General features: G+C 35.2%; 1 protein-coding gene across 1 annotated transcript in view; it reads right to left on the bottom strand.

Moving 5' to 3' along the window:
• Positions 1-20334: 20334 nt before the first annotated feature.
• Positions 20335-22621, bottom strand: part of LOC140436853 (G-patch domain and KOW motifs-containing protein-like) — a 36571-nt gene continuing 34284 nt past the window's right edge. Inside the window, exon 6 of the mRNA XM_072525997.1 lies at positions 20335-20991. Within this exon, the coding sequence (XP_072382098.1) occupies positions 20450-20991 (542 nt within the window). The 3' untranslated portion in view covers positions 20335-20449. The remainder of the gene's footprint in view (positions 20992-22621) is intronic.

The following is a 22621-nucleotide window of genomic DNA, read 5'->3' as shown; positions in this document are numbered from 1 at the left end:
TAAAAAATGTTTTTAAGAAATTTTATAATAATTTATTTCCGAGGTGTTGGGAAAAGTTGACTTGTATAACACAATCTTTTCGCCAGTTAAATCAGCCTCGAAATTATTCTTATATAAGTTTTTACACTCTTATTGAGAAGTTGCTAGAAAGAAAAAACTTGTGAACTGAAAATATATTTACTTGTAAATGAAACTAGGTAGAATTGATTTCTGCAATGTTTCGATATAGTTTGTAAAAAGAATAAAAGTACTAGAATACGAAAAAAAGATTTTCTTCAATATTAATTGTCTTTTTAGAGATTAGGTAAAATGTAAAAAATGTAGAAAACATGTAAAAAATGTCAATGTGCGGTGTTTAAACACTTGTAAAATTTCGCGGTTAAAAATGTTAAATCCAATTTACACTTGGAAAAGTTTGTAAATATGACGAAAAGTTTTAATGATTTACACTTAGAAAAGTTTGTAAATTTAAAAGAATTATTAGTCTGTTTAAACACTTACGTGGGGCTTATACGGGAGCGTCCCGTGGTGGTGGAGCTGGCCTGATGTCGTCTACGTGGATAACTCTGTTGACATCTTGATCTCTACGTACTTCGTACGTATGGTAGCCTGCTACTCTGAGGATGGTGTGGGGGCCCGTCCAGGTGGGGTCGAAGTTCCCTTTGGTATGGTTCCTCACCAATACTTTATGCCTTGTAGATATGCCCTGGGCTGTCGGACCTCCTCATTCTCTGGGAAGAGATTCCTGGCATAGAGGGTGGCTCGTTGAACGGCTCGTTCGACCCTCTGCTGGCGTGTCTCTTCTCGTCTGACCTGGTGCTAAGTTTCCTGAGACCTTCTCGGTCGGTAGCCCAGTAAAAGTTCCGCCGGGGTCTGGCATGTGGCTTCGTTTTGGCGGGTAAGGAGGCTGAAAATAATATCAGCCAGGTAGGATTCCCATCTGGGGTCCTCAGGAAATGAAACTCGTGCAAGGAGACCTTTCTTTAATTCTTGTACGCTCTACCGGGTTGGCCCGCTGGTGGTAGATTGGACTTCGTTCGCTTTGGATATTGTGTTTGCGAAGGAGGCGTTCCCAAGCATCTGTCCTGAATTGGATTCCATTGTCCGTAATGATGGTGGACGGTCTGCCCCATCTGTTACATATATCTTTTTGTAGAAAACGGATCATGTCCCGGCTTTTTGCGGCTGTCGAACATCTGTACTCAATCCAATTACTGAGGCAGTCGGTAGCTAGAAGAATATTATCTGTTTTTGGTACCTCTTGCGGCTGGATACGGTCCAAGAACATCGAAAGATATTCTTTCCCAGGGATTTACGGGCTCTCTGGGAATGATAGGTGCTTTTGGCTGTCTGGCTGAGGCTTTCGTCGTAGCACATATCAGGCATGACCTGACATATTTCGTCACATCTTTTGAGATTATTGGCCAGTAATATACTTCTTTAATGGCCCTTGTAGTCTCCTCCTGGCCGGAGTGATTGGCTTCCTCGCTGTCATGGTAAGACTCCAGGACTTCGGATCTGAAAGCATCGGGTACGAGGATTTTCCTAGCGTTTTGGCCGGCTGTGTAGTAGGCTATGTTGTTTTCTACTATAAATTCTTCTAACAGGCTCTGCTCGACTTCGTTCCTCGGGCCTCTTTCGATGATTCTGTGCCATCTTCGAACGAACCTCTGCATGCTTGTGTGCACCTGGTGACTTCGTCCGATTCGGGTTTGCAGAAGCATATTACTCAAATCATCGAGGATGGGATGTTCTGCACCTTCTTCTTCGTCGTCTAAAAGGCAGAGTAATGGGAAGTCCTCTGGTTCGGCTTCAGGCGGAGACTGTGTTGGCCAGGAGATTCGGTCAATTTGACTGTCTACATCTTCTTCTGTGGCTTGGTCATCTTCTGCTAGATTTCGTGAGAGGTGATCAGGAAGTTGGTTTTCTTTTCCTGGTATATGGACCACCTCAAAATTAAATTCCTGTAGTAGCAGTGACCATCTTGACAGTTTGGCTTTATCGGCTTGGTATTTATCTAACCATAGCAGCGCTGTACGGTAAGAAGAGTGAATTTTTTCTCCTGGAGGAAGTGACGAAACTTCTTAAGTGCCCATATAACTGCTAAGCACTCTTTTTCGTTTATACGGTATTTTCTTTCGGCTGGTCGAAGTTTGGTAGAAGCGTAGGCAATTATCTTCCGTTCTTCGGTCGAGCCTTGAAATAGGACGGCCCCCATACTATATTCGGAGGCATCAGTCTACAGGCTAAACGACTGGTTCATGTCAGGTCGCTCTAGGTGAAGATCTCCAGATAGGTCTGTTTTCAATGTGTTCAAAGCTGTCTCGGCTTCTGGCGTCCATTTGAAATATTTCTTTTTTGATGTTAAGTCAGTCAAAAAAGTGATAATGACTGCAAAGTTTGGAACAAAATCTCAGAGCCAATTTGCTGTCCCAATGAAACTTCTCAGTTGTTTGACGGATTTGGGTCGCTGCAAACCTTGGATTTTTTCGCAATGTTTTTCCAAAGGTTGAGTATCTGTGTCGGTTACTTTGTGGCCCAAATACTCGAACGTGTTGGTAGCAAACCGACATTTCTTCAACGAAACCCAGAGTCCATGTATTCTGAGTCGCTCTAGGACGAGGTGGAGATGCTTCTGATGATCTTCCCAGGAGTTGGAATAAATGATTATATCATCCGTGTAGACCTTTACAAATTCGTCTATAAAACCAGCGAAGACTGATGTAACCAATTTTTGGAAGGCTGCAGGTCCATTTTTGAGTCCAAATGGCATATCTACGAACTCATAAGACGATCCGTCGGGTAGGCTGAATGCTGTCAGCGGAATCGAATTTTTGTGTAGTGGTATTTGCCAAAAACCACTCTTCAAATCTAATGGCGAAAATATTCTCGCCGTTCCTAGCTCTTTAAGCATCGTGGATTGGTGGTAGGGCGGAGACCTCGTCGATTGTTATCTTGTTGATTTTACGATAATCAACACAAGATCGAGGTGTGCCATCCTTCTTCTTGACGATCACCACTGGGCTGTTATAGGGTGATCGACTTGGTCGAATGACACCTGCTGCAAGCATCTCCTGGACTTCATCGAACATTACTTTTTTCTTGGATGAAGAACATTTGAATGGCTTCGTGTTAATCGGCCGTGTGTCTGTTAGCTTGATTTCCATCACCGTGTCTCGGGTAGTGGGTTGTTTGAGTTTATAGTCGAACACGTCTTCGTACTCCTGTACAAGTTCCCTTACGGTTGGGACTGCAAATTGTGGAGCTTGTTCATCTTGGAGTTGAGTCTTTGAGTTGCATTGTTTGGCTGAATGCGACTTCCAGTAGAGGACTTTTCGTGATTCTTTTCCAACGTGTAGACATTTTCGGTTAATGTCTATTAGTACCTCTTCTTTTTGGAGCCATGGCATACCCAGAATTAGATCTTGGTTCAGATCTTTGACAATGGCACATCTCGTTGTGGACTGGAAACTTCCAAAATCGATAGTGACTTCGACTGTACCCTGACTGTGAGTAGTGGTGTGTTTACAAGCCAACCGGACCATTCTCCGCCTTTTATGTATATCTGCCGCTTAAACCAAGTCAGGATTGATATAGTTCATCGATGCACCGGTATCGATGAGGACGTGGACTCTCTTTGCATCGATGTTTTCATCGATTCGTGGCAGATTTGAAATCTTCATGGCGTTGATTGGATTAAGTTGGGGCACCGCATCTGGAGAGAGGCTTAGTGGGTGCCCCTCTCGTCGTTTCCCTGGTTGTTAGGTTGTTGTCGGGGTTTCGGCGTTGATTTCTGAGTTGGATTTCTATTTCTCCAATCATCTATAGTCTCATCTGCTTGTAATTCCTCACAGATTCGCCTCAGGTCTTCTTCATTTCTCTGCATGTTGTTGCGAAGATATTTTTTGATTTCTGGGCGAATTAGATTGGTAATGGCCCTGCACCGTTCTTCCTCGTCGATGTGATAATAATCCTCGAAAAAGAGCCATCTTGTTTAAAATAAATTCGGCTATTGGCTGATATTTCTGGTAATGTCCGTATAACTTGAACATTAGTAATGATCTCTTCGTTGTCTTGTCGAAGTGATCGGTCAGCCTGTTTAAAAATGTTTCGTAATTTAGACCAGTTGTGAATTGGCTCTGAATTGATCTGACTCTGTGCCCATTGAGCTGCCTCTCCTATTAGTGATTTTTCTAGGATGTAGGCTATCCAGTGTTTGGTATCGATGTTCATATTGCTCATATGGTCTATTATGTCATCTACGAATTGTTCTGGATTTTCGGTGTCATCGCCGGAGTATTGAGGTGGTGCAGGGGTCCATTTTGGTTGTGGAATTTCTATCTTTTTCTCCTGGGCTTCAGGTTTGAGTTGTACCAGTGTTAAAGCTGTGACTGCTTGTATCAGCGTGGACAATACTGTAGCCAGGTTTGGGGTGTGGGTATCTTCTATTAGTTGGGCGCCATGTCGTACGGCCGTAGTGTCCTCCTGATTTTCAGGGGTTTCTGGACGATCTACGACCACCGCTCTCGAAGAGGATCTCAAGTTTCGAGAGTCCATCTTCGTTTCAAGGAGTTAACAACAGTAATTCCTATAAATATTTTTTGCATAAGGTTTCTGGAGACGAAGTGTTATTGCAGCTCAACCTGATCGAAAAAGCAATTACAAGTCCCCGTCGGGGCTTTCATTCGCACTTTACCGTGACAGGCCCAAATAACGCTGTAGTTAGTTCGACACAATTTGAAATAGTTCCAAGACCAACGTCTTTCTATCTCAGAAAGTCGTGTTCTACTGCCAGAAAGCGTTTTTGTAGTCGACACGCCGGTTCTCGTACTCTTGATAATTTAACTTCTAAATTGGATAACTATTCTTGGGTTTCGACGTCGTCGACGATAGCAGGATATTGGTTAAATAATAAAACTCAAAGTAGCGTGGTATCACACCGAGCCAACAAGGTCTAACGGGAGGACTGGATCGCGATCGGAAGATGTGCTGCGCTTTTATACACATCGTGTTTGAGCATTTGCAGCAATCTTCCGCCGAGAGACCAATGACAGCGCAGTTAATAACATGCGCTGTGGTTGGCCGGCCAAAGTAACAATCTTTGTCGTGATTGGTTACCTTGGCGACAATAATCTCCAATAAACTACTCTGTGACCTTGCTGGGGAAATGGTAATCGTATGTGTTTGCCCTCACAACAAATTATGCAATTTTGTTTTTATTGTCAATTTTCCTAGTCACATTTAGTCCATCTACTATTCCACCTTTCATTTAAATTTAAATAAACACTGACAATATAACTGATTCTGACGGAAACATCATCTTGGACAAATAGAGTAAAATAAGAACATGGAAAGAATATCTAGAAAAACTATTTGAAGACCAAAGAGATAACACCTTTGAGCTAGAAGAAGAGGTAAATGATGGACCAAGAATATTACAGCAGGAAGTTTACTCCGCAATTACACAGTTAAAGGATGGCAAAGCGGCAGGCCCTGATAATATACAAGCAGAACTACTCAAACTAATGGACAACGAATCAATAGCAATAATCGCAAAGATATTTAACAACATATACAACTCTGGAGAAATACCAACAGAATGGCTAAAATCTGAGTTTAGTGCACTTCCAAAAAAACCAGGAGCCAAAAAATGCGAAGATTACCGTACTATAAGCCTCATGAGTCATCTCCTAAAATTGTTCCTAAAGATAATTCATAAGAGAATCTACAAGCTGTGTGAAAGTCAAATTTCCCCCAACCAGTTCGGGTTCACAAATGCTGTTGGTACTAGAGAGGCTTTGTTCTCAGGACAAGTCTGATTCCAGAGATGCAGAGACGTCAACTGCGACGTATACGCATGTATGGTGATTACGAGAAAGCGTTTGATCGAGTACAGCACGTCAAGATGATGCAAATACTAAAAGAAACAGGAATTAACAACCAAGATCTGAAAATAATTAGAAGTCTCTACTGGAATCAGACAGCAAATCTCAGAGTTGAAGTTGAACACACTGACTATGTGAAAATCATGCGTGGAGTGAGGCAAGGCTGTATTTTATCTCCTCTAATCTTCAATCTGTACTCTGAAAGAATATTTATCGAAGCTTTGCAAGAAACTGAAAAAGGTATTCTACTAAATGGTTGCCGGCTAAACAACATCAGATATGCAGATGACACCATAGTATTTGCGAACAACTTAGAAAACCTACAAGTTCTTATGAACAAAATCACGTATTACAGTCAACAATATGGACTCAATATAAACGTTAAGAAGACAAAGCTTATGATAATTAGCAAGAAAAGAATAACAGTAGGTCAACTCTTCTTCTTCTTCTTCTGGTTCCTATCCGTTTCGGATGTTGGAAATCATATTTGGCAATCATGACCTTGCTCGCTGCCGCTCGAAACAGCTCCGTTGAGGTTTTCTTAAACCATGTTCTTAACTTCCGCAGCCATGATATTCTCCTTCTACCGGGTCCCCGCTTACCTTTGACTTTACCTTGCAATATAGACTGCAGCAGGGAATAACGGTGCTGATTTCTCATAACGTGTCCCAGATATTGCAATTTTATGCGTTTGATCGTAAACACAATCTCTGGTTCCTTCTTCATTTTTTCTAGAACTTCCTTGTTCGTGATCCTTGCTGTCCATGATATTCTCAGCATTCTTCTATAAAGCCACATCTCAAATGCTTCAAGTTTTTTAATAGTGGTATCTGTGAGCGTCCATGCCTCCGCCCCGTACAACAACACAGAGAAAACATAGCATCTCAAATGTCTCATTTTTGTATCTAGGGATATGTTGTGACTTTTGAAGATCGCGCTCATTTTGTTAAAGACCGTTCTTGCCTTTCCTATGCGGCACTTTATTTCCTGTACATTGCTCCACTGTTCGTTTATAATAGTTCCCAGGTAGCAATACTGTTTTACTCGCTCTATCTGCGTCCCATTAATGTATAGATGAGCCCCATTTATATTCTCCTTGCTGATAATCATTTGTTTCGTTTTGTGGGTATTAATGTTTAGTCCGTACTGTTGATTGTACTCGTTTATTCTGTCCATTAGCCTCTGAAGTCCCTCTAAACTATCTGCTATCACCATGGTGTCGTCGGCATATCTAACATTGTTTACTCTTTCACCATTTAGAAGGATGCCTTCGTCTATTCCGTAAAGAGCCTCGTTCAAAATTTTCTCTGAGTACATATTAAATATCAACGGCGATAGGATACATCCCTGTCTAACTCCACGTAGTATTTTTATGTGATCTGTTTCTTCTCCGTTAATTTTCATGTATGCGGTCTGATTCCAGTATAGTTCTGAAATTATTCTGAGGTCTTTGTCATCCAGGTCTGCTTCTTTTAAAATGTTTATCATCTTTTGATGTTGAACTCTGTCAAATGCCTTTTCATAGTCGATCAAGCACGCGTATACGTCGCAGTTAACGTCCCTGTATCTTTGAATCAGTACCTGTACTCCGAAAAGTGCCTCTCTGGTACCCACTGCGTTAATGAAGCCGAACTGTCTGTCCGATATTTGTTCCTCGTACTTCTTATAAATTCTTTCATGGATGACTCTAGGAAACAGTTTCAACATGTGGCTCATTAGGCTGATTGTTCGATATTCTTCGCACTTTTTAGCCCCCTGTTTTTTAGGTATCACTATGAATTCTGATTCTAGCCATTTATCAGGGATGTCAACTCTACGTCAACCAATCCCCTGTAGAAAGAGTGACACACTACCACTACCTCGGACCATAATAAATGAAGAATGGACCAACAACCAGGAGATTAGAGCACGCATCGGAAAAGCTAGATCCACCTTCAATCGAATGGGGGCCTTCTTCAAGAGTCACAACCTCTCTCTTGATACAAAAGTAAGAATGCTGCGATGCTACGTCTTCTCTGTCCTTTTTTATGGTGTTGAATCGTAGACCTTGAACGAAGATATGTGCAGAAAACTGGAAGCATTTAAGATGTGGCTTTATCGGAGAATGCTTAAGATCCCGTGGACTGACCGAGTCACAAATGAGGAGGTCCTCAGAAGAATGAATAAGAATCGAGAAGTACTGACCACCATCAAATCTCGAAAGTTACAGTTCTTCGGACATATTATGCGAAATGAATCCAGATATACTCTCCTTCAAGCCATCCTACAAGGAAAAATATTTGGAAAACGAGGTCCAGGAAGAAGAAGAACATCTTGGTTAAAGAACCTCAGAATCTGGTTTAATACAACATCTGTGCAGGTTTTCCGCGCTGCTGCAGATAAGATAAAGATTGCCATGATGATCGCCAACATTCGTAACGGATAGGCACATCAAGAAGAAGAAGAAATAAACACTGTTTATATGGCCATTCTATTCCATGTTTCACCATTGATAAATAAACAATTTTCAAAATCTTTACTAACCTTAATATTCAATTTGTACAAACCATTTATCAAGTCAACCTTTGCAATTAGTTCAAAATTTTTGTTAAATATTTTGCAACAATGATTTTTAGATAAAAGGTTAGTTGTAAGTTCTGAAACACAAAGAGCATTTGGAACTAAAATGTCTTACTGTAGTTCAAAAAGATTCTTACCAACAACAGTTGTTACATACAAATCGGCTGAATACTTTACTTTGGCTGTGTTCTTGTTAGCAAATATAATGTCACCTGTATAACTTTGATTTATATTACTCTTTTATTATTAATTCAGTCCAAATTCAGAAATTTATCCATGCTGGGGGGCGCGCGTCTAGGTGAAGTGTAACTTCAGCTAGAAATATCCTAAACTTACTGCTTAAGTGCAACTACAGTGCTACAAAACGCTATCGGCTTCAGACAATGAAAGAGGAATCAGCTTAGTGATAGGGCGAATATATTCTCCATCAGCAGTACGGACACGGACAATTTTAACTTTTCCATCTTTGCTGCTAAAAAAGAGTTAGAAATTAACTCACTAACCAACTCTAAATGAATGGCTTTTGTAGCCATGCAAACGAAAATTGCAAAACAACATTTAAGCGTTTGCGCCTTTCGTAATCTAGAGGCCCTAATGAACAGAGGACCTGCAAAATCTACACCTACAGTGTAGAAAGCGCGCGAGATTCTAACTCTATCCAATGGGAGTGGAGACATAAGTTGTGATGCGGTTTGTGCATTGAATCTATAACATGTAATGCATTTTTTAATAATGAGTTTAACATACTTGACCCCACTTAAAGGCCAGTATCGTAGGCGCAGATTGCCTACGCGCAGATTTTGAGGACCAATGTGTCCTAGTCTAGGACAATGTTCGGACTAGGGAATTTATTATTAAAATCTATATCTGCATTTTGCAGGCGCCCTCCAACACGTATAATTCCAGAGCAGTCTAAAAAAGGATTAAGAGGGAGCAATTTTTTGTCTACGACGAGTTATTTTTCTAATAAGCGGGCTATATCGGTTGTAAAATATTGTTGCTGAATAGTTTTAATGATGAAATCATGAGCGTTCGAATTTTCTTTACGTGTCAGTACACTTAATTTTTCATTACTATGTTTCATATTTTACTCGGTTCGCTATTCCCAGTCAGAACTGTCTAGTGAATTTAGTAATTATTTTTTTGCGAAGTTAGTTACTTTTTGACAGACTAAAAGTGGCTGGAAATTACTATACAACCAAGCACACGTACTCATAGCCAATATTAATAGTAAACAAACTAAATAGTAAATAAAATAGAACTTTGCGAAATACCGACAATCAATATTTATTTATCTGCACCATATAATAAATAGTTATGTTAAATTATAACAACTAAAATATATTTTTTAAATATATACTACCCAAAATTTGATGGGTTTAGTATACACTTCCACTATTTAGAATAATTCTTCTTTTTTTAAAGAAAGAAGTCTGCAATAGTAGGATACTTGAGCTATTAATACTGAGAAGTAGGAATTGTTGTGTTGTAGGTTTCCGACAATGCATCTGTCAAAATATGCCCGAGCTAAGCGAATGGAGTATATATACAAACCTAAATACGTAAGCTACTGCGTTTTGTAATTTTGAAAATTTAGAAAATCCCTCAAATATAAATCATGAATGTGTTGCTTGTGTGAGTCCATTTTAAAAGAGGTAAAAAAAATAAATTAGACTTACTTACAATCAATTTAATTTTACTACCCAAAACGACCGGTTTCGCTTTCTAAAATTTGCAAAGCATCATCAAGTCAGTGGTACAAAGTAAATTAAATGCTGAAATTATAAAAAGCCCATATTAGGGTGCTGTCTTATAAGGATATAGATCAAAAAAGTTATAGTAATTATGCCAATATTGCATGTCTGTGTTTATTAATATGCATAAAATTGCTTTAGGAGACAAAGTAGCAACCCACAAATTGGTAAGAGAAAAATCTATTGAACTGTAATAAGTTAGAAATAAACAAAATACTACTTACATTCCGGTACAAGAGTTTTTATATAGTGATTGGTGATACATAGTTCAAACTGTCCCGTATTGCTGATAATGGGTGATCTTCGGTCAATGTTGTAACTGTCTGACAACTTAGGAGGAATTTTCTTGAGGGGAGGGATGTTAACAGATGATATAGGGGTAAGGTATATGTTATTGTTTTTTGTTGTAATTTTTTAGAAAAAAATTTTCAATAATTTAACACACATTTCAAAATATATCTCTTTAATAAATATAAATAACTTTAATATTTAAATAATATAAAACATCACTTTTCTTTCAACAAACAATAACATATACCTTACTCCTATATCACCTGTTAACATCCCTCCCCTCAAGAAACTTCCTCCTAAGTTGTCAGACAGTTACAACATTGACCGAAGATCACCCATTATCAGCAATACGGGATAGTTTGAACTATGTATCACCAATCACTATATAAAAACTCTTGTACCGGAATGTAAGTAGTATTTTGTTTATTTCTAATTTATTACAATTCAATAGATTTTTTCTCTTACCAATTTGTGGGTTGCTACTTTGTCTGCTAAAGCAATTTTATGCATATTAATAAACACAGAAATGTAATATTGGCATAATTACTATAACTTTTTTGATTTATAACTTTTTTTATCTATATCCTTATAAGACAGCACCCTAATATGGGCTTTTTATAATTTCAGCATTTAATTTACTTTGTACCACTGACCTGATGATGCTTTGCAAATTTTAGAAAGCGAAACCGGTCGTCTTGGGTAGTAAAATTAAATTGATTGTGAGTAAGTCTAATTTATTTCTTTTGCCTCCTTCAAATATAGTTATCCAATTATTTGGTGAATGATTAACAACTAATAGAGCTATTTTCTTTACTTCCGTTAAATTCTCAATTTGCTCAAAGGTATCAATTTCATCAAAATATATTTTGGGATTTAGCAAAAACTCAGGCCCCTGAAACCAAAACGAAAATGTTTTTTGATTAAATACACCGCGGGACAAGAGATCTGCAGGATTTAATTGTGATTTAATATGTCTCCATTTTAGATTTTTACCAAGATTCTGATATTGGCCACTCTATTCGAAATGAACGTATTATAATTATTAGCGGGATGTTTAATCCAGCTGAGAGCAATTTGTGAATCTGACCAGTTTATAGAATTAAAATTTACACGGTTTTTAAAGGTCGTTTTAATTTTCTTCTAGACGAGAAACGAGTGTCCATGTTTTATCTCTGTCCTATTCTTAGTAATAATTTTAATGCTTAAAATTTGTAATGCTACTTAAGTTTGAAATTTATATTATCTTTTTATTCTTTCTGGGTAGAAAATTTTCATGTTATGACTGGCTGTATGGCACTTGCCTATGTCATTAAAAAAAAATAATTTTCTCAATGAATTTGACTAAGAGTTCCATGGCTATTAATTCTAGTTTAGGAATGGTAATCTTGCTTTTCAAGGGTGCGACACGCGATTTTGCGGCGACAAGATTTGATGACAAGGAATTATTTACATATCGAGACACTATGTAGATACAAGCACCGTATGCAACTTGATTTGCATCACTAAATCCATGTAAATCTATGCTAAGAATGTCTAAGTCAAAAAAGACGAAACGCGGAATTTTGATATGAGCGATTTGAGTTAAATTTTCACTAAATTTCTCCCACTGACCTATTATGCGTAAAATACTATCGGTTCCCTGAAACCTTCATCTGCCATAGTTCTTGCATTAAGAGTTTTCCCTTCACAATTAAAGGGTTTACTAAACCCAGAGGGTCAAAACAAGAACTAATACATGAAAGAATTTGACGTTTTGTAATGCGGTCTAATTTAGTAGCGTTATTTACATAAATTTTTAAATATGATTTTAAATCCCATTTTAAACCCAAAATTTTGCAAGGTGCATCATCAAGATTCAAATCCAGTTCCACAGCGTTTTGATCAGAAATGTTATTTAAAAAGCGGGACGAATTAGAAGACCATTTATGTAAAGCGAAACCATGCTGGTTCAATATTTGATTCAATTCTGCCTAAAGTACTTCAAGCTCAGAAAATTGATCGGTTCCACCTAAGATATCGTCCATATATGTTTGGGATAACAAAGCGGAATTCTAACGGAAATTAAGGGGTTATTTTGTGCAATATCTTTAAGGACGCGGGGGGCTAAAAATGGAGAACAGTTTTGTCCAAAACTGAGACGAGACAATTCAATGCATTTAAAATCCTCAGAGGGTGAATCTCTCCACAATATATTTTGTAATTAGCGGTGTATGGGCGACATTTCAATTTCTCTATACATCATCTTTATATCCGCAGTCAAAATAAATTTAAAGGTCCTAACCCGGCAAAGAATATCAAATAAATTATCCTGTACTTGATAACCTTTTAGTGTAAGATCATTCAGCGAATATCCCGAAGTAGATTTGGCAGAAAAGTCATATAAGACGCGAAGTTTCGTGGATGTTACCTGTTCTCTAATCACTGCACGATGTGGTATAAAGTATTTTATTTCGTTAGTGATATTATCATCCAAGTTTAAAGGTATAACTTTTGCGTGTTTTAGCGTTAGTTATTCTTCAATAACATTTTTATATTCATCCTAAAAAGATTAGCCTAAACTAAAATTTTCCAAGTGTCGAAGAGGCATTTCAACTTGATACCGCCCGGAATCCAAAATCTCCGTGCTGGTTTGGAAAAGTGTCTCTGCAATTTTTTCTTCATCAATATGAGACTGCGTAAATGGAAGTTCTTCGACTTCCCAAAATTTTTCTAACATTGTGTCGATTCTTGCGTTATGTTCCTCTTCTTTATCTTCAATATAATGCGTATTTTCTCGAGATAAAAAGGAAAATGTTTGTGTTACAAAGGATGCGTTGGTATGACTTAGATATTTCTTTGATGTGATTGGACCCGCAATAAAATATCCTAATTGAGTATTCATTAGCGTAGGGAGATTAGCCCCTAGCGAGATTATTATTTCTACTATTAAAAGTTGAAAATACAAATTCGCGCCAATTAATAAAACAATATTATTAGGTTCCCAGAAATAGGGAACTGCTAAATCGCCTTTTAACTCTAGTGGGATTTGAAAAGACTGGGGATTGAACGGAATTTGTGGCAAATTTCCTGTGATTTTGTCAATTATTGAACAAGAAACATTAAATATTGTGAAAGGGTGTACTTGCGAATGTATTTCTATATCAATCATTTCATTACTTTTTGTTACAATATTATTTCCTAGACCAGAAATATTTGATTTTTGAAATCTTCTGTCGTACCGTAATCTTTGGGCCAAACTTTTTGTAATAAAACTTTGTATACTGCCTGAGTCCAACAAAGCCTTAATTATTAAAGGTTGGTTGTCTCGCGTGTAAATTTTAACTAGTGCAGTAGGCAGAAGAACATGAATATTATTGCGATTCACAGCAGACAATGATGTAGAACTGGTTGGGTCCATCTGAATATTATTAGGGGAATTTTCATTTGAAGTAATATTATTAGCCACAATATTATGGTTAGAGCTATTAGGATTAGAATTATGCCTATGTGAGTTTTCACTTTGTTGATGAGAACTACGTGAAAAATTAGAAGCGTGGATTCGACCTTGGGATTGATATCGTTGCTGACCGTTATTGTCTAAATGGAGTAAAGAGTGATGATTTTTCGTGCATAATTGACACCTGGACAAAGATTTACAGGAACACACGATATGCAAATTACTTAAACAATTAAAACATAACGATTCATGCGTTCCTTTCAAAATTACTATTATTATGACTTCTAGGTCTAGCGTTAGATTCAAATATATTTAAATTATCTAATATATTATACCGTTTTTGCAAAAATTCAAAAAGGCCGTTAGTAGATGGCAGTTCGTTTGGATTGCGTTCGTTTTCAAAAGCGCGTCTAGTTTGATAATCTAGTTTCCTTTCTAAGATAAATACTAACAATGTGTCTAAATTGATTTCAGCCGTTAAGTCTAAGCTTCTAATTAAATTTAATGTTTTTTTACTTGTGATATGAAACGTCCTTAGTTCAAGAGAATTACATTTAGTCATAGTTTTTTGATCGAATAATGTACAATACAAAGAATTAAAAAACTTATTTTTGTCTTCGTAATTAGTTTTAAGCGTTGATATAGCAATTTCTAAATTTTGATTAGTTACAGATAAAGATTCAATTAAGTGTAGAGTTAACCTCTCAGAAGCGTTTTTAAATATTAAAATTTTTCGCTATCAGATCTTAATTTGGCATTATTTAACACAAGTGCTTGAAACAAATCAAAGAATGATTGCCACTCTTGAGCATCGCCAGAAAAAAGTTTAATATTAATATCTGGGAGTTTTACATTAGAAAAATGATTTTGAGAAATGTTTTAAACTCTATATTCAACAGCGTGATCGATAAATCTCCTGGGCAAAAGGGCAAATAGAAACAACAAGAAAGACTTCTAGCTATTTGAAAAAGGACGCCGCTTCGAAGAATCTTCTGCACAATTAGCTAGCACTACAGACTAGATTTCCATAAAAAATGGAAGAAACACAAGAACAATACAAATTTGACGAACAATTTGGACCCACACTGTAGACCACTGCCTCTGACAGCGACCTACATGAGAGTGATCTAATATCTCGCCGGCAAAAACTTCTCAGCGATCTCAATGAATGTTTATTTGAAACGCAGAATATTTAGCGGTTTCGATCAAAGAAAAATATCAAATAATTTGCGTCCGTGATATAAACAAACTTTAAAATGGTTTACATTAACTTCGGCGACGTAAAAAGAACGAAACACTATTTGGGTTTTAACTCGTACGATAGGAACAGAGAAACATGGAAAACATTCTTCGTTATTTTAATACATATATGGGGGGATTTCAATTTAATACATATACGAGGGGATTTCAAAATATATATCAAGGAAAATGCAAATGCTACAATACCCCCACGTAAGAGCGAAAACTGGACAAACAGGAAAAGTTTTCGTTTAGGGCAAACAGTTTAATTTTTCAGATTATTCAAAACTATTCTGATTGTTTTGGGTTACAGAAATCATTGAACAGTTTTGCGAAACGTTTAGAAATCTAATTTAATGATCTCTTGAGCCTGTGGTATTTAATTATAATTTGGATAATATTTTGATTGAAAGGGTACCTACATAATTTCATAGATCTAGGTGTGGTTTTTCAGAGAAACTTGTCCTTCAATTTAAATATAGATCTTATATGAAACAACTTGATTTCATTAACTGACATACCAGAGATTTTCGTAGCATTGGATGTCTAAAAACTATAATTTTCTCTTATCTGCTCTCAACTTAGAATTCAACTATGTTCTGGTTCTCTGATCTACTGTTCTTGTAAATTGTGTATACCATATTCTTAGTCTAATAAAAAATAGAGAGGGAATAGTGATAATAGTGGACCAATAATACAAGCAAGTATGGAGAGATTACTACAGAGAGCTCTTGACGGAGGAAACAACAGAAGGAGAAATGCATAACGACGAGGAAACGGTACACGAAGAAGAAGCAGATGAAGTAGACATCGAAATTTCAAAAGAACCAACATTAGCGGAATTGGTAAAGATGGAATTAATATGGAACTAATAAAATACGGAGGAGCGGAACTAAGAGGAAAAATACTGGCACTATTGAAAAATATATGGAAAGAAGAGAAAATACCAGGTGACTGGGAGGTAGGGCAGATCATAACAGTACATAAAAAGGGAGACCAACAAATCTGTGAAAATTATAGAGGAATAACGTTACTAAATATAACATATAAAATATTGACATCAATAATAAAAAAGAGGTTATCAAAGATCACAAAGAAGACAGTAGGACAGACCAATCTGGATTCACAAAAGGAAGATCTACAATAGAAGCAATACACACAATAAAACAAATAATGGAAAAAGCAAACGAGTATAAATTAGAATTGGAAATGTTATTTATAGACTTCAAACAGACATTTGATTCAATTAAAAGGAACGGATTAATGATAGCACTTATAAAATTAAAAATTCCACATAAACTCAGAAAATTAATAGAAATGACAATGAGAACTACAAAAATCAGCATAAAGACACAAAGAGGAGAGACAGAGGAATTCAGTATAAATAAAGGGATGAAACAAGGAGATGCCTTATCAACAACGCTATTTAATCTAGCATTAGAATATGTACTACGAAATATAAATAAAGGAAATCTCAGAACAAGAGGTGGTCAAATAATTGCATATAAAGAACTATATTGCAAAGAACAGAAAAATAATGAAAGAAATGCTAGAAGAAATAAGAGAGAAAGGAGAGGTAATGGGGCTAAGATTAAATGAAGAAAAGACAAAAATATTAAGATTAGGGAAAAACCAATGAAACAAAAAATCAAAATATGAAGTTCTGAGTTTGAAGAAGTAGAATGCTTCAAATACCTAGGAGTTACAATAAGTAAATCCGGAGAAAGGAAATCCGAAATAAAAGAAAAAATATTAGCAGCGAATTAAGCTTATTTTGCAAACAAAAGATTACTTAAAAGCAAAACACTGACTAAAAAAAGTAAGATGAGCATTTATAACACCATAATTAGGCCAATATTATTATATGCAGGAGAAACAATGACGATGCTTAAAAAAGATGAAGAAGAGTTAAGAATAGCAGAGAGAAAGATTATGAGAACCATACTAGGACCAATCATAACAGAGCAAAATGAATATAGAAGCAGAACAAATGCAGAAATTAAGGAAGACATCGTAACTAAAATAAAGCAATGCAGAGTTAGATGGTTAGGTCACATTTGGCGAGCAGGCGATGAGGCAGTGACATACGCAATGATAGAATGGAATCCAGGAGGAAGAAAGAGAAGGGAAGACCGAGATCAAAGTGGCTGCAAGAAGTTGGAGAAGGCCTCCAAAGGGCAGGAGTCAGAGAATGGAGAGGAAGAACTAGAGACAGGAAAAAATTGAGATATTGTCAAGAAGATAAGATAAACAAAAAAGATTGATCCACTTAAGAAATAGGATCTAGAAAGCATTCGCGGTTTAACCCCACACTGGGGTGTATAGCCATTATATATATATATATATATATATATATATATATATATATATATATAATATATATAATAATAAATATATATATATATATATATATATATATATATATATATATATATATTTATATATATATATATATATATATATATATTATATATATATATATATATATATATATATATATATATATATATATATATTTATATATATATATATATATATATATATATATATATATATATATATATATATGTATATATATTCTTCGTCTGGCACGATCAATTTTTCAATCTGGACTCTCTTCTTACCAGAAGAGTTAAATTTGAATAAATCTTTATTTTTAAGCTGTTAATTTGTTTTCATATTTCTCCTCGCTCACTGTATCACATTTCCCTGTTCCTTATCGTATAACTGATTGTATGGCCTGATTTGTCATGCATGCAAATCAGTTACCTCATGTGGACGGCCGTAGCTCAGTGGCAAGATACTGGCTTCATAACCCAGAGCGCACGAGTTCGAATCTCGGCACCAACAACATTTTCATTTCTAAAATGATACGAGCCGTTACAAAATGCAAAATGATACTTTATCTAAATAAATGTCTACTTATTTATTTTGTTCATGCATATTTGATTTTTATCTGAAATTTTACATTTTGTCTATTTCTATAATGTTGCATTTTTGTATAATTTTGTCCCCCTAAAGATAAATTATTTTGTCCCTCAATTCTGCTAAATTTCGGGCTCTTTTAAAACCATGTCGATAAACACTTCCTTTTAAATATCCTCAAACAAAAAATCATTTGGGGATAAGTCTGCTGATCTGGGAGGCCACTTGATCGTACCACGAGAAGAAATTAATTCATTTCCAAAAATGGTTTCTGAATAATTTTGATCTGCTCGTGTATTGTGAGCAGGACAACCGTCTTGCTAAAACCAAATATCGTCAAAGTCGAAAGAAATTAATTGAACAGCTGGAATAATTTGATTTTGCAACAATTCTAAATATTTATTTCCCGTAAAATTTCCATCCATAAAAAATGGACCGACGATATAGTCCCCCAAACTACCTGTCCAAACATTAACTTTTTGGGGATATTGTGTTCGTACTGGAATACTCAAGTGTTTATTATATCGAGACCAATATCGTACAACAGAAGGATTGTGTTTCCGATGTAAAGAAAATGTCGATTCATCGGCAAACAAAATGTTTTTTTTTAAAATGTTCATTTTCATTTTGTTTATTCATCATGAGTTCACACAATTCCATGCGTTTGAAATTGTCCTCGGCTAATAACTCTTGAGTAGTTGAAACTTTAAAACAACGGTAACCATTTCGTTTCAAAATATTCCTGACGGTCCTATCATTCATGTCAACTTCTTCAGCAATTGTTTTGCTTGAACAAGGATCACTAGTTTTAGCAACACTACAAACATCAATCTCCCTATTTTGCCGAACTTCGTTGATTATTTTCTTTCGTGGTAGATCCGTACATTTTCGACAGTTTTTTACACAACCAAATGATTCAAATTTTTAACAATACGACTAATAGTTGATTGTATCGGTATTGGCCTATCTTCATAGGCACAAGTAAATAAATTTATAATGTCACAGTACGAGTTGCCCCCAAAATACCATTTTAAAATTTGTACTTTTTCTTCGTTTGTATACATGGTTAGAAACACTACTTTTATTTCAGCTCATGGCGTTATAATGAGAAGCAAAGGTATTTGATTTGCTCGGCCAGTGATGTTTCTTGGGACTGTTGCCAAATCGGTAGATACTTTCGGCAAAAATCGGTAGATTTCGATATACCATAATATATACCATTTTAAATTTTAAATTATAAACAATATTTGGAATAATAAATGTATTAAAGTATAAATTAACCAATTCAAATAATACCTAATGAAGACAAACAAAATTGTTGTTAATAAAGCAGCGAAGAGCCGCAATTCAGTGGATTTTAACAACATATTAATTATAAAACAGAGCGATGTTGTATTGAAATTTACAGGGATGGGTTTGTTTTGGATGGGTTGGAGTCAATAAAAGGGGCTATTGGCTATTCAATTGTGTTTACAATTATTTTCAAGAGCTGCTGAATATAACTCACATATATATATATATATATATATATATATATATATATATATATATATATATATATATATATATATATGTATAGGTATGTATATTATGTATATTACTGTATACCGCAAGGTTACTGCACGCGTCTTGATTTTTCGAGTCACGCTTAATATGAGTTCGGGCCAATAATTACCATAATTACCCAAACTGCTTCTGAAGCTACTTTCTTATGATAGCTTAAGCTTAACTACATGTTTTGGGGATAGAGTATAATTACAATTAAAAATATTTTATTATTGACGTTTCGATTCCCTGTTATTTAAACATCGACTAATAAGTAGATATTTCAATAAATACTTAAGAGCCTATTTTGTATTTAAAGTAAAATGCATGATACTATGACTAACACTAAATCTTCCCGTAGTACAAAATCGGTCGTGTTCGCGCATGCCGTCATTGGAGAGTAGAATTTGAATTCTTGTTAAAGTTAAATGGGATTTTTATGCATTCTGTGATGAAATTATTCAATTAGCAAAATAATAATATTAAATAAAGGTTTAATGATTACAATAATCGTACACAAAAGGATATCTCCAAACTATTTATTAAAGATTATTTATTGACACATACAAAAAACTGACATTACGAACGTGCAAATCTCCAATTACGTCACGACTTATGCGCAATATCTTATCTTCTTAATCATAGTATCATGGTAAAATGTAACAAAAGTGACAGAATTGGGAAAAAGAAGACAACATGATTATGTATCTAAATTTAATTTAGAATTTAGACATCACAAATAATTAAACGGAACAAATTAAATTGAAGAAATTTTGAAAAAATGTACAATTTTGATAAAAACCATTACTATTAGTCTATCTCTTATTTCTCCGCTTATGTCTGTCGTAGTCACTACCGCTGCTACTGCTTCTGTCATTCCTAGATTTCGATCTACTATCATAATCAGAGTCTGAAGATGAACTATATCGATGTTTGCTTTTTGATGATTTCTTATTCTTATATTTTGATTTAACATACGGTGACCGGCTTTTATCCCTATGCCTCCTTTTGTCTTTTCTTTTATGCACTCTCTTCGATTTCCCGTGATCACTGTCTAAATCTGAAGAATCTTTATACTTTCTAGAACGTCGACTAAATTTTTCTTTGTCTCTACTACTACTACTTTTACTGCTAGATCTCTTAGAATATTGATCATCGCCAGAAGAGTTATTGGTTCTTTCTGGCCTTGTCTTAACAATGCTATATTTTCTTTCGGCATCAGATCCTTCATCGTTTTGTATGTTGGACCCTTCTTTATATATCGTATTTGTCGAGTTCTTTTCTTTATATTCAGTTTTTATTTCTGCTTTAATTCTATTCTCGTCCAACTCTTTGTATTCTTTGTACATGGCACTATCTGCAATATAAACATACTTTTAGTGAAGAATAGTAAAATCGATTCATAGAAAACTTATATACCGTTTGTACTAATGCTAAGAGTTGCTTCTACAACAAGAAAAAAGACAACTACAGAATATAAAGAACTAAACAAAAGGGAAAAGAACTGGGGAAAATCCCAGTAGTTGGCTGTATACCATTGTTTAAAAAACTTATACAGAAGTAAAACACTTCACATTTGTATTTAGGTATAAAACATATAATTAAAACTTTTAAAAAGTGTCGTCAAAATTTATACAGTAGAATAACGTGACGTTTTCGATCTAGATCAGATCATCTTAATGAGGCACTGAAGATGATCTGATCTAGATCGAAAACGTCACGTTATGCTATTGTATAAATTTTGACGACACTTTTTAAAAGTTTTAATTATATAAAATTAATGGGAAAAACCCCGTAGTTGGCTGTATACCATCGTTTAAAAAAACACAGAAGTTAAAACACTTCACACTTGTATTGTGGTATAAAAACATATAGTTAAAACTTTATAAAAAGTGTCGTCAAAAATTTAAATACTGGCATAACGTTTTCGATCTGAACAGATCATCCTCAGTGCCTTATGTAATTGTAGCTAACAATAAAGTTAAATGTGTGACCTCCTATATGGGTTTACATCATTCCGAATGTTACATTTGGTTTATGTTGTGACTCTAGGTCGATGAAAATGGATAAACTTTTAAATTACTTTAGGGACTACATATCTCCCTGCTCGATTTTAAACGCGTGGTACTTGTCAGTTAAAACGACACAGACCAACTGGCTGAGGTGACAGGAATATAATTTAAGAAGACAGATGAACGTGACTAGGTGAAGGTGTGTTCCGAAACTAATGTAATTTATTTTAATTGTGAAATTATAAAATTTATTTTGTTGTGATAATACTAATATCTTATAATGATCCTATAGTTCAAATTAAATTTATTTGAATGATAAAAATTTTTTATTGTCTTAAATTAACAAATCTCTATTATTGAAAAAGAAATGAACTATTAAATTAATGGGATTAATGTTTAAGGTTGAATTTATGACATCAAAAGTGGTGAGAAAGTGATAAAGGTAGAAATGAAATGAAGTGATGTGGTACTATCCACATAAAAGTGTAGGAAGTGTATGAAAATTGCTATATACTAAAAGATTAAGTTGAAATCCAATGGAATGGAGGAAAAATTATTTTAGATTGTAATGGTGGTTGCCTAGCAACGGTAAAAGAACTGTAAATCTCTAGGAGTTAGAAATTTATAATTAGAAAAATGAATAGTCTATTGAAAGTTTTATGAGAAATGATAACAGAATATGATATTCTAACTATTATTATATTGTAGTTTTAATAGTGTTAATATGAAATTACCTTATTGTGCAGTATGTTGAATGAATATAAATGAAGCTGTGAATGAGTGAGTGAAAATATTAATATAGGGAAGAGGAAATGAAAATGTTTGATATGTATGTGAATATGTATTGAAGAAAATGAACTAATAGAGACTATATGTTGAGTTAGTTGTGTGAAGATTAGATTGACTGCATGTCTGAGTTGGTTAAATGAAATATGTATTATAAGTAGTAGTGGGGTCCACAGACTGAAAGTGCTG

The sequence above is a fragment of the Diabrotica undecimpunctata genome, chromosome 3, assembly GCF_040954645.1.
Source record: "Diabrotica undecimpunctata isolate CICGRU chromosome 3, icDiaUnde3, whole genome shotgun sequence".
Lineage (NCBI taxonomy): Eukaryota > Metazoa > Arthropoda > Insecta > Coleoptera > Chrysomelidae > Diabrotica > Diabrotica undecimpunctata.
This window is presented reverse-complemented; position numbering and strand designations above follow the sequence as displayed.